Source organism: Aquila chrysaetos, chromosome 9, assembly GCF_900496995.4.
Source record: "Aquila chrysaetos chrysaetos chromosome 9, bAquChr1.4, whole genome shotgun sequence".
NCBI lineage: Eukaryota > Metazoa > Chordata > Aves > Accipitriformes > Accipitridae > Aquila > Aquila chrysaetos.
In genome coordinates, this window is record NC_044012.1 from 30,764,988 (window position 1) to 30,777,899 (window position 12,912).

Below are 12,912 nucleotides of genomic sequence, written 5' to 3' on the forward strand. Positions count from 1 at the left end.
TGACATGCGTTAGAGATTACTTAGTACTAATTTTTGAAACTCCTTTTCCATTTAAAATCAAATGGTGACATGGCACATCTGACATCACATGACAGCTTTTTAATAGGAAACAGTTCGGAGTATCACAGGCCTTCCTGCCCTGAATGCACTACAGTAAACTTGTTAACTAGTAGTGTTTATCTGGGTAGGTAGATTATAGCTTGGAAGTGGGGGGAAGGAATAGAATGACAGATGTTACAAAGTGAGTTGTCATATAGAATAGGCATTTGAATAGGCATTAAAATGTGTTTGTAAATTAAAAATATATATTTGTTCTTATAGCCACCTGTTTTTACACATTTTCTGGATTATGTTACTGAACTACAGACATTAACTTCCAACGTAATAGATCACATCAAAGGGCTTGAAATAATTCTGACTGCACTGAAACTTGAAGACCTGTCCCTCAAGGACACTCTGCTTTTACAGGTAAGAACTTTTGTTGTTTGTGTGTGACTGATAACAACCTGTATGTACACACCTGTGGGATAACTTTGCTGAAAGCTTCTTTTTACCAAAATGTTCTATTGGGAGGAAGAAAAAGGAAAACAAACAAACAAAAAGCTTAGTTTTAGAGTGGTGAGTTAGGCTTTTTTTATAGTGACACAGTGACTTTGCCTCACCTGATCAGCTCCAGCTCACTGCACAAAATTTCAAAAAATGAGATCTAAACACAGGAATTTTAACATATTTTCATTTTGTGTCGTATATTAGTGAAGAAAAACTTAAGGTTTTAACATTATTTTGTTCTATTACCTGTATTTTACATGCCATAATGCATGTAAAATACTTATTCCAGGAAACATTTGAGATTCACCTACTGCTGATCAGTCACTTCCCTGGAAACAATTACTTGATCTTCACAGAAAAGCAAGTGGCAACTTCCCCTCCCACCCCCCTAGCTATATAGGGAAAAACAGAGGCAGGAGTAATAGGCACTGCACATGCCAAACCTCATGTCAAATGTAGACGTGGGAAGCACGGCCCTAATGAGGAAACTTGGCTTTTTAAGCCATTGCAGTCAGATAAGAGTTAAACTTTGTGATAGAGTTAATGTTACTGTCATAAGGGATCTTCTAACAGTTCAGTACTTACTGTGAATGTGTTTATGTACAAGAGCAGTTGAGATCCTGAAAGTATCTTTGAAATGGTGTCAGAGTCTAGCTAAAAAGCCTAGAGGTGACTGAAAGCATAGAATTGGAATTTCTTTCATGGTGCTCTTGAAACACAGGTGGGGATAAAAGGTGCAACATAGTAAAGCGGTGGAATAGGCATCATCTTCTGATATGCAGGGGAGAGGGGCTGGGGGAGTGGCGAGTTGTGCTCCCTGTCAAAGAAGGATTGAAGATTCCAGGAGAAAGGTTTGAGAGGGGAGTTGTCTCCTCACCAGTATTAATTTTTGGGGGTAGGAGAGACTGAGTAGGAGAAAGCACAGGCAGAAGTTGTGATACTTGGGACCCCCACAAATTCAATCAGGAATCAGCACTTAAGACAGAAACAGGTCTCCAGTATATTTATCTAAAGTGGGAAACTTGGCCTACAGGGCATTGGCATTAGGTTTGTCTAGATGAAAGATCTGAAGGCTTTTGAACTGTTAGTATTTAAAAGCTGCACCCATCTATTTCAGAACTGCACTTCTGTCCACCTAAGCTGCTGTTAGCCAGCTTATGTTTTTTCAATTAGATTGTCCTGTTCATTTCATAGCACATTATTTAAAATTTCCCTTGTCTTGTTGCTGTATGAGGCTGATGCAGAAGTATCTCAAAAAAAAAAAAAAAAAAATACAAAGAAACTGCAAAAACCAATAGAAAGTAAGGAAATCCCTTAGACTGTATTTAATGCAAATTTGAATAAAAACTAAAAAGTACATTTCCTTAATATCATCAAAGAATCCCCACTTTAAAGGGATAAGACAGTTTCAGGTAATCATTGATATTTGTAATTTTTCTGGTTCCTCGCTGAGTCAGCAAATTCTTTCATCTTCCCTTTGATGCAAGGCATCAAACTACTATACAAGGCAGATCTGGAAAAAATGACCATTAGCACGTGGATTTGGCCAGAAGCATCTATGGGAGTCTGCAGCTTTTCCTGTGTTTGTTCACGATGCTTGCTGTTCTGTTTGTTGACATTATTGACATTGTTGCAGTAAATCCTGATAAACGCAGTCTGTATAGCTCTACTCAGACTTTGAGCTATGTTTGCAGCTCTGTGTGTTTAGAGCTAAAAGGTGCTTTTGAAAGAGTCCTCATGTTCAGGTATTAGTAAAAATTCTGGCCCGATTCAAGAATGGAGCGATACTGGCAATGTGTCAGCTGAACCTTGCCACTGATGGAGATTTTCCCACTTTGGATTGGTTTACTCGGGCTGTGCCTCACAGGTTTTTCTGCTCATTATCGGTGTCTGCAAAAGGCATCCTGATTGCAAGTCACCTCTTGACAGAACAGTGGTTATGGCTGCTGCTTTGAGTACCAGGATGCACTCTTTCTGCATACAGAAATACAGCATCGTTCATGATAAGTCAGTGCTAATCTCACCCTACCTGCAGGAACAACGCTGACAATTCTGGATGATGGTGGTCCTCTTAAAAGCCTTTTAGCATGGGCATTTTAGAAAACTGCGCATGAAAGGGAATCTAATCCTTTGGGAAAGCTAGGTACCAGTGTTGCTGAATTAGTGACATCTGAACCTGTCCCAAGCACTGCGGCTCACTATGCTTTGGAATTTGGTGGAAGAATCTCTTAGCTGGTCAGCGTCAATTTGATGTTTGACTTCAGTTCTCTGGATAAGAAATTCTCTACTTTAATAAATGCTGACTAAAATAAAATGCTACACGCACTCTCAATTTCAGCCACAAATATTTTGCACAAGAATGCTTCCAGAAGTTTGAAAAAATGTTAATGTGTTACCAGCCCTGTCTGGGCAATACCAGTACCTCCAGGAATTATTGCTGCTGACGAGGTACTGCTTATTCTGTGCTGATGACATTCCCTTTGTAAATCTACACTGTGGTTCTCATGAAATTCTTTTCAGAGTTTGAGATGGCGGGCGACGTTTAATGGGAGGATTTAAAACACTTGCTGTGGAGTGAATGATTTATCTTTTGCATTTTGCAGGAAGAAAAAAAGTTTACAAAGACTGTGCAAGGGAAGGTCCAGAGCAGTTACCATCACTCAGTTCAGGAAATTGGAGAGCTGCTGAAAAAGAGACTCGATACCATTAAAAAACTAAAGATTTGAGAAGTGCATCCTTGAGAGACTCCACAGGGGAGCGATGCCAGAGTCCCAGACACAAGCAACATCCAATGTACCATCACTTTAATCCAGAACTTCCTCATAATGAATGCATGAAGGACTTAAAATCATAAAACAATTTTTTTAGGTATTACAGATGTATTGAGCTGATTTAAATTATTGTACATAAATGAGAAGCAGGGACCCTTCTTGGGGTTTGACCACTTTTTATACATGTTCATAGGCATATTGTGACAGGAGAAAATTAACTTTCTTCCCTTTTGATCTCTAGAAACAACTGGAGATGGTCTTTAGAAGCAGCAATAGAAATCCAGTGTAAAGCGTATATCTCAAAGGAGTTGTATTTTCATCACCATACAGTGTTTATAATTTTTGTATGGTCCTTGCCTTAGAAATGCAGAAATTGTAGATGTCCACATTCAGCTGCCTCCAACGAAATAAGCCCGTTTCGGAGCTGCCTGTTTTGTCTGCAAGCCACCTAGACGTACTGAATTAATTCAGTGTGTTGGCCCAGCAGGGAGAGATGAGGCTGCACTGGAGGAACACCTTCTGCATACAGCCTTCCAGCAGAGCCCAGCCCTCTGTTGCAGGGTGGGAGTAAGCCATGCCTGGTGGTGAGGCAGGTTCCTCTAAGGAGAGAACTGCTGGAGGGAAGAGGTGGTGTCAGTCTACACACAGGTTGTTTTCACATTCAGAAAAATTGCAAACCTGATGAGCAAACTTGGCCATTAAGCTTTAGAGAGACAGAGATGGGAGTCAGTGTTCAGCAAAAAAAGACAAAACGAGAGACCTTGTGTATAATGGCTGCAGTGAAGTCTGACACTGAGGTCTGATTCCATGTCAGTTTAATGTAAAACAGCAATCATCATGACTTTTTAAAAGTGTATTTAGATTACTGAAACTTTAAGACTTAAATATTTTAATAGAAATTAAATCTTATTGGCTTTGGTTTTAAGTTGGCAGAGGTAACTTTTGCTTCCGCTGTGGTATGAGGCTGAGAATACTTTTTGTAACTGTATGCTTGCTTTTTGCAGTTGATCTTTGATTATTCAAGTGCTAGCTCATTAGGCATTCTGTTAGAAAGTGCAATCGCATCATCTGCTCCCACTGAATTTGCATTTCTGCTGGGTTTTGTTGTTTGTTTTGGTTTTTTTTCTTAATTTTAAAGGAGTAATGCAGCCTAAAATTGGTAGGCAAAAAAAGTTACATGTACCTGCAATACAAGGGACAGGTCAGACTTTAGATTCCTCATCTCCTGATTTAAAGCAGCTAGTATCTGAAGTCTATATTTAAAGTTTTAAGAGAGCTGACAATCCTACCTTTGTCGTCTCTTCTGAGTATGTTTTGTTAGTAATGCTAGAATGTTGATGAGAATATTTTTTTAAAATAAATCCCCTGTGTAAAAAAAAAAAAAAAAAAAAAAAATCACATAGCTGCTCTTGCTGGATTTAGTTTTGCTTTGCCCCATCCTGAAAGGGAAAGAAGAATGTCTGCAGGTTGTCTAAAGCGTAATGGATGTCCTGATGGTTTAATTGCAATGTCTGGTAAGTGCTCTGGGCTGGAGGAATACCAAAATGTGTTAAGTCTGTTTTATAGTAATACTTTTCCTGAGAAGAGAGAAAAAAAAAAAAAACCAAAACTGAACTCTTACATGTTGTATAGAAATACCTTTTTTGAAAGAAGGGTGTGCTCCTTAAATTAAAGCAAGACTGATGACTGAAGTTGATGCTTTGAAATGTGTAAGGTAAATGAAAGCAGTCCCATTGCTGAGATCATGCAATTAGTAGAGAAGCACTGAGCCAGAAATCTGCACTGCCGCTTGTCATTCAAGGAGGCAAATTGCCATCGCTGATGTTCCTGCCCGTTCCCTCCCCGGTGGCAGTGCTAACTAGAGAGGGCTTTGCACAAACACCAGCATTGAATGGAAAGTTGACACAGCACCCTCATCCAGAGGGGACAGTCTAGGGGCTGACTTATGCTGGAGGTTCTTTCCACTGCTGCTACAACAGGTTGAACTCAACCAGTCATATCAATAAGCAATGGTGAAAATGTAAGTGAAATGTCAGGTTAATCTAACCAAGCTTTTAAAATCCTCCTGTGTGCCTGAAAGCAGAACTTGCTTTAAAAAAAGGTTTTCTGCATCAGCTTCTTTAAAAGCAGAATTGAAACTGCTGGGGTGGGGGGGCATGTGTCATCTGAAGCAAAGTCTGAGAAGAGATGGAACCATGGTTTGCTTTTGCTTCCCGTCACAGCATTTGGCACGGCGCTGGTCCAGCATTGGTTGGTCACTCAAAGCATCCCCATGCCAGCACAGGGGGAATACTGACTGTTTCTCAGTGTTAGCTGCTGTCCTGTTTCCAGTTCCAGCCACTGGTGAATGATAAGCTCATCAAACAAATACAATTTTTTGATTACTCAGTGTTTTATAAAACCAATGCCATTTCTTCACAAGCTGTAGTTTCTCTGTAGGAGGAAACAGTGTACAAAAATGGCTATGTAGTTACTGTTCGGGGGCTTGAATGAGGGAGAGGGAGAATTTCTTTCACCCTATAAATTGTGTACAGTTAAATATATTATATATTTCTTACAAAAGAGCATTTCCCCTCCAGAATATGTCCTACAGGGACCTGATAAGAAATTCAAGCTATAACCCGCTGCTGCTGTTCCCCCTTTTCCACTCTTGGGATTTGTTTTTGTTTCTGATTTTTTTTTTTTTTTTTTTTTTTTTGGTGATGAATTGAAAAACACACCTAGAAGAAGCTACCCAGACTACTGTTTACAGACTGAAAAAATACTGCTTTTATACTACTGGGATCATGAGCCATGATCCTTTTACAGATTTCCTGAACTCTTCTCTTTGCTTAAAATCAATGTCTGATGTAGATGAAGGTCAGAAGTCTCCTACCCTTCTTTGTCTATGTACAGGACAAAATGTACAATACCTGTTTGTGTTGCCCATCATTTTTGTACTTAACTGTTCAAAAATTGCATTTATATTTTGCAATCATTGATAATCATTACTTTATTTTAACCGCTAGTAACCTTAGGGAATTTTTTTCTTTTATCTGCAGCCTTATCTGAACTCTCTTCCTTGATTATTCATTGTTAATTTATGACTGTAGAAGATGTGTATGCCTCAGCCTTCTGTGGACTTAAGTGACACCACTGCAACTGATCTGCTTTAAACTGGATGGGTTTATAATTTATATAAAAGTCAGTTTCGTTACAAATCGGTATTGCTGCCTCTTTCATTTTTTCTGTCTGGATGGGCGGGAAGTGGCTGAAGTGCTTGCCTAGACTGTCTAGCTTTGGCAGATTATCCTGGTGCAGGGCAAGCAGAAAATCCAGTTACCTGTGAGGGAGGATGGAAAGAGGGGAGAAAAATGCTCATTGCTTTCCATCTGTGGCCTGGGTTCAGAATAGTGTCTGCTGGGGGAGGGAGCTTGATCTGTTCTTTGAGATGATCATCCATCTACCTGCTGTTCAGGCTTTCTGCAGTGCTTGCTTGCACTTCATCCTGGCTTTCAGTGATAAGGAAAGTGAGGGCTGGCAGTGCATGAGATATCTCTGCTAGAAACACACAAAAGTGTGCTTGAGAGGGCTATGGCAATGCTATTGCAGTGGTCGTGCTGCCCGGCTTGTTGCTGTATATAAAGACATACTCCTCTCTCTGTTGATCTCCGCCTGGCCGTAGCGCTGCAGGCTGTCCTGCAAGGCCAGATCCTGCGTTCTGCCCTTTCGCCTGCCTTCACCTTTTCCGAATTTGCTGCTGCGAGGTGCCGGCTGGTATTTCTTTTTCTGGCAGCACCACCACCGCGCGCTGCCCCCCGAGGGAAGGGGCTGCCCGTGCGCCCTGCCCGTTCCACCCGCGGCGTGGAAGCGGGACCGCGTCAGATCAACGTTCCTGGTCCGAGGATCGAGCCCGCCCCACCGCCGCGGCCTCGGCCCCGTCCCTGGAGCGTTGCCTCGGCTCCCCGGTGGGCCCCGGGGCGGGGCGAGCCCCCGGCGGCGGCTGGCGCTCCGCGCGGTCACGTGGCCCCGGCAGCCCCGCTCCCTCCGCGCTCCGCCATGGCTGCGGCGGCCGCCGCCGGCTCCCTGCTTCTCTGCCTGCTCGGCCTGGCGCTGCCCGGCGGCAGCGCGTTGCACACCAAGGGCTCCGTGCCCCTCGACGCCATCACCTTCTACAAGGTACGGCCCGCCCGGTGGGCGCTGCCGGGTCTGGCAGAGCGCTGGGGACGGGGGAGGGAGGTGCCGGGGGGGGGGTGGGGATGAAGGCAGCCGGCCGTCCCGGAGTGCGGCGGCCATGTGCACCGCCGCGAATGCCATAGCAACGGGCGGGCAGCCTCGGAGGGCCGGGGAGGCGGTGTGGGGGGCCGGGGGTGCCCAGCGGGCCGCGGGCGCGGGCCGCCCGTCCCCGTCCCCGTCCCCCCCCCCCACACCTCCACCGGCGCGGGGCAGCGCTCGGGGCTCGCGGAATGGCCGAGGTGGCGGGCCCGCCGCGCCACAGCCAATAGGAGAGCGGCAGCCGCGGCGGCCAGCCAATCGGCGCGGTCCAAGTGGAGCCGTGCTGCCGGGGGCTCCCAGGGCAGCGCTGCGGCCGGGGGCGCGGGGGGCCCGGCTCGGCTCGGCCCGGCCCGGCTCGGCCGGCGGAACCGGCGGGACGAAGTCCGGCTGCCGCCGCGGCTCCTCGGCCCAGCGCCGGGCCGGCTCCCCGCGCCCCCGGGGGTCAGGGAGCAGGAGAGCCGCTGTCGGCTGGCTCCTGCTCTGCCCGTGCCGGTGACCGAGGGCAGGACCGTGCAGGGGAGCGAGTCGGGGCCGTGAGCACTCTCTGCTTGGGATGGTTTCACGTCTTTTTGGTTTATGAAACGGAAAGCAACAGGCTTCTGCCAGACTGAGGTCTTGCACAGGGTTTTTTTCTCCGCTAAATCACTTTGAAATGAAGGTCTCCGCCTGGAGCGTGGCAGGATTTCGGTTTCGGTAGCAACCAGTGCTGTGGCAGGTGTCGCAGGCCCAGCTCGAGGCAGATGGCGAGATGCCTGTCGAAAGGGAATCGTGGTACGGCAGGATTAAAGCGTGCACTGTAGCAGTATGAGCTGAAGAGACAAAAATCAGCTGAGCTGTTTGGAAGTATGTGCCCTAAACAAACTGCTCAGGCATGAGTGAATATGTCTTGCCACATGCCAGACCCCCCCACTTGATTTTTCTGCCGTGACAAACCATATGGCACTCGACAACCCTCAGGAGCTGTCAGCTCTTCTGCAACAAGAAGAATTTGAAGTAATGGGTAGAACACTGCAAGAGGGACTCTGAAAGACCAACCGGAATATCAAAGCTGCAACACAGTAAATGAAGTGATCGGCAGGCCCAGGACTGAAGACTTTGTTAACTGTTGCAACCAGCTGTTACGTCAGTGCCCAGCAGTGCTTGCAGTGCACTTTGTAGGTGGGGACCTGTGTTGCAATCTGACCCTGTTCACTAGAAAAAAGATTTTGCAAGGTCTTGTCCTGGAGGGAGAAAAAAAATCCCAAACCAGGTGACAGATTCCATTTCCAAGCTCATTTGAAAGGGACATCGTCCGAGCAGAGCAAAATTCAAAAGCAATGGCACAAGCGAAGAGGAATCAATTAAAACATGAATTCTCCGTTTCCTGAACCAGTACAGCGTCTCTGCTCCCTCCCCGTGCCTCCTCTCTTAGCTAAGAGCTGCAGTTCTCATGCTGGGATACTTGGGAATGACATTAGATTTGGCCTCTCTTAATGTCCCCCTGGAAATTGTTTAGCTGACTTCCTTCCAAGATGCTAATCAGATTTACAATAACCAAATCGTGTATAATTAAAGGCATTATCAGATCCCACAAACCTACCACGTACCATCTGTATCATCTGGTGTAGGAATACATACACCCAAAGCTCAGTCTTTCCTCCACGCTGCAGTGAGTCATTTTTGAAAGGCCGTAATTATAGAATTTCCATTCTCCCTCTGCATCTACTCATTGCACAGGAAAAGAAGACAAGGTAAAGCAACCTTAGGTGACTTGTAGATTGCTCAAACCTGAAATGCTAAAGTTTTGTCTTTTTTTTTTTTTTCTTCTTCTTCTTGTTTTAGGTAATTCCAAAGCATAGGTTTGTCCTTGTGAAGTTCGATACACAATATCCTTACGGTGAGAAACAAGATGAGTTTAAAAAGCTGGCGGAGAGCTCAGGCTCCAGTGAGGATCTTCTGGTGGCTGAAGTGGGGATATCAGGTGAGGAATTCCAGACAGATTAGTATAGTATGGGTTGGTGTGGAGGAAATAAACTTCACTGCAATTTCTGATGAAAACAGGCTCTGAAGTAATTTTGACAAGGAGAAATGAGATGGGCCGGCCCTGCCAGACCAAAGCACCTGCTGTGGCTGGTCACTGAGCTCTGTCGCTGTGCCTCCCGCCACAAGCGTAGGAGTGCTGCTTATCTCCTTTCAGCTGGTTAATGAAGCAAGTCAGCCCACGCTGCTAAACGGGATGCTGCCCTCCTCATTTGTAGCACTTTTTGTCTTTTTTTTTTTTTTCCTTTCTTTCTTTACCAGAGGAAACCTTTTTGTCCATTTCCAGGGAGGAGGCCTTACAAGAATCATGCTTTAGCCACAAGCCTGGTCAAACAAAGCATATGTAATATGATTAACTCATTGTAGCAAACCCTCCATTTATTGTTGGTGAAGCACAGAAAGTGGTCGTTGCGCTGTGGCTGGTGTAACTCGATGTTCTTGTAATTGGCTTTAAGAGAAAAGCAGTGAAGAGTGGATCACTGTCACCTTACTCGCTCTTGCTTTGTAGGTAGAATTAAGAATTTAAGCTTACAGGAATACAATTCCCACAAACTGGGAAGTTTCACCCACGCTGACATTTCTAAACACACATGGATTTAGCTAAGTAGCATAGCTGAAATCTCTTAAGTTATGTTTTCTGTCCTCAAGAATAAATGCAATTTATGTCAGATGAGAAAACATCTTGTAGCTTGGCGTGCTGTCAGAACTAAAACATATAAGTGTACACTCTGCACATGGATGAGGAAAAAAAAATCCATTTAACTGTAAAATCAAACAAAATCAATGGATAGAGCAAAACAAGGGGAAAAATGGCTATTAACGTCCCATAAGGAGGATGGGGTTTGTACGTAGCGGTCCTGCTGATGTCTTATGCTATCACAGCCCCAGCAAAGCACCATTAGAATCTTGTATTTTGCTTTAGAGAACCTAATGATAGTTTGCCTTGCACAAATTATTTTCTGGGGTGTTTTTGTTTCGGTGTGTGGCATTTCTTGCCAAAGAGGTTATTAGGACATGTTGAAACTCTGGAAACAAATATTTATCAGTTTGTGTAGGAGATAATCCTGAATTAATTTTTTCTTTTGATTAACATACTATGCTTTTCTGTGTTTCGTTTTCTCTTGACAGATTATGGTGATAAGCTGAACACTGAGCTGGGAGAAAAGTACAAGCTGGATAAGGAAAAGTTCCCTATTTTTTACTTGTTCCAGGATGGTGACTTTAACAATCCCTTACCTTACAGCGACCAAATCAAGGCCGGGGCTATTCAGCGCTGGCTGAAGAGTAATGGCATCTATCTGGGGATGCCGGGCTGCCTGAAAGAGTACGACATGCTGGCCAGCAAGTTTGTGAGCACCACTGAGAAATCAGAACGCCAGTCCCTCCTGAAAAAGGGGCAAGAAAGTTTAGAAAAAACAAAAGAAACCGAGAAGAAGTCAGCTGAGCAATACTTGAAAATTATGAGCAAGATACTGGAGCAAGGGGAAGAGTTTGCTGCTAATGAAGTTGTCCGAATCACAAAACTGATCGAGAAGAACAAAATGAGTGATGGAAAAAAGGAGGAGCTCCAGAAAAGCCTCAATATCCTTGCTTCTTTCCTGAAGAAGAATAATGAAAAAGATGAGCTCTAATATGTTGAAGAACTTTGTACAAGCTGTGAAACACTGTCAAGAGTCCTAACCAGTTCTCCTTATGCAAGCAAACTTCCCGCTGACTTCAAGAGAGCAGCAGATTTCCTTCTGGTATTTTCAGTTTAGAAGATCAAAAGGAAGACATTCCTTAAAAACACAATATTCTAAACGTTGGAAAAATCACCTTAAAGCAAGACACGAGTATTGTGTAATACTATTCAGTAACAGTGTTAAAGTAGACCAAAAAAAAGCACTAGATTGGACTGAAGCACATTCCTGGTGGTTTTTACAGCTGTTCCCTGGCAAACAAATAACAAAATTCAGTCTCACATTCCATCTTACATGTTGTACAAGGTACAGATTGGGTGCCCCTCACATCCCCACCTTTCCCTGTTCTTAGTGTCCTTAGGTTTTATGCTCTTTAATCTACCCCTCCTCCTACCTTTTGTTTTCCCAATAGGGCTCCTTCTCCAAGTCTTGGTCTCCTTACCTGTTGTTGACTAAGAGACGCGGAGTTTCCTTTTTCTGCCTTCTCCTTCAGTGGCTTCTGTTTCTGACTTGGGTATCAGCCAAATGCTGGCAGGCATAGTGAAGACAGGTCCTCCACGTATCAGAACTTGCCCCTCATCTTCTGGCCAGAGTAGCTGTCTCGGCAAACGTTCTCCTGAAATCCTTTGTGGAATCCTGACAGAGCGAGTGATTTGAGCTCTGAGCAAGGGAAGAGTCTCATTGAGGTGCTATTACACTTAGTCTTGCCAGTTTGTGCAAAAATGTCTTTTTTCAGAAGTAAGTTTGGGTGAATTTTCTCATGGCTGAAGAGCACATGCGATGCCTGTGCATTTTGCCTGTCCTTCCCATCCAAGCTTCATTTCCCAGGTTCAAAATAAGGGGGGGTGGGGGTGAGACCAATAAGGACATGTGAAAGTCCCAAGCCATAGTTAACATGAACCAAATATTTTCTCCAGCCTCATCTTCAGAAGGAATTGACACTGTCAAACTAAAGCTTCATCAGCATTTGGTAGTTTTAAGTATTTGAGAATGAGGTAACAGGAAGCAGAAGTATTTGTGCCCTTAGAAGCCTCATCTATGTCATTTTAATGGAGATACCTGGCCCAGGGATCAGGTCAGTCCTCAAAACTTGATACTGCATGTGCTGTTCACACTGTGTGGAATTCAGGTGACTGGTGGAAGATACTGTTCTCCTGATGAGGGCTATAGAGAGTTGAAAAGATAAACACCCGAGTGTTTTACCTTAAGACTACGCTTTAAGCTAAGCAAAACTGATTTCTGTGGGAGCTTTGCTGCCTTTTGAATCCTGGAGTGGGTACAAGGAGCAGATATTGCTGCAAGATAAAATGTATTAATAATGCTATAATAATAAAATTCTTCCAATTAATAGCTGCTTCTTAAACTGCTTTCTAGAGAAACTGCCACTGATTTCTGTAGCCAGAGGGGAAGGCAAAGGCTGATCAGCCGGATGATGCCATTCACCTAGAAGCGAAAGGAATGTCCCGGAGATGAGGGGTTTACGCGAAGCGGTGGGAGGGAGGGTGTCCTTCGGGGCCGGGGCAATCTTGACGAAGCCTGTGTGAAGACGCTTCCCGCTTGGCTCCTGAGGAGGGAGCCGCTGCCTCCCTCCAGCCCAGGGAGCCTCCGGGGCACTGAAGACCAGGCGCCCTTCGCGACAG

At 44.7% G+C, this 12,912-nt stretch overlaps 2 protein-coding genes across 6 annotated transcripts in view; both read left to right on the plus strand.

The window, feature by feature from the left end:
• NAA25 (N-alpha-acetyltransferase 25, NatB auxiliary subunit) overlaps positions 1–6,520 on the plus strand; it is a 33,780-nt gene extending 27,260 nt beyond the window's left edge. For 4 of the 5 annotated variants that reach the window (XM_030026048.2, XM_030026049.2, XM_030026050.2 and 1 more), the window contains 2 exons: positions 322–468; positions 3,153–6,520. In XM_030026048.2, the coding sequence (XP_029881908.1) occupies positions 322–468; positions 3,153–3,275 (270 nt within the window). In that variant the 3' untranslated portion in view covers positions 3,276–6,520. The remainder of the gene's footprint in view (positions 1–321; positions 469–3,152) is intronic. The other variant, XR_003925057.2, reaches the window with a different exon arrangement.
• Positions 6,521–7,319: 799 nt separating this feature from the next.
• On the plus strand, positions 7,320–12,620 carry ERP29 (endoplasmic reticulum protein 29). The gene is made up of 3 exons (XM_030026240.1): positions 7,320–7,478; positions 9,396–9,534; positions 10,722–12,620. The coding sequence occupies exons 1-3, from the start codon at positions 7,359–7,361 to the stop codon at positions 11,222–11,224; spliced, it is 762 nt and encodes a 253-aa protein (XP_029882100.1). The 5' UTR covers positions 7,320–7,358; the 3' UTR covers positions 11,225–12,620.
• The last annotated feature ends 292 nt before the right edge of the window (positions 12,621–12,912 follow it).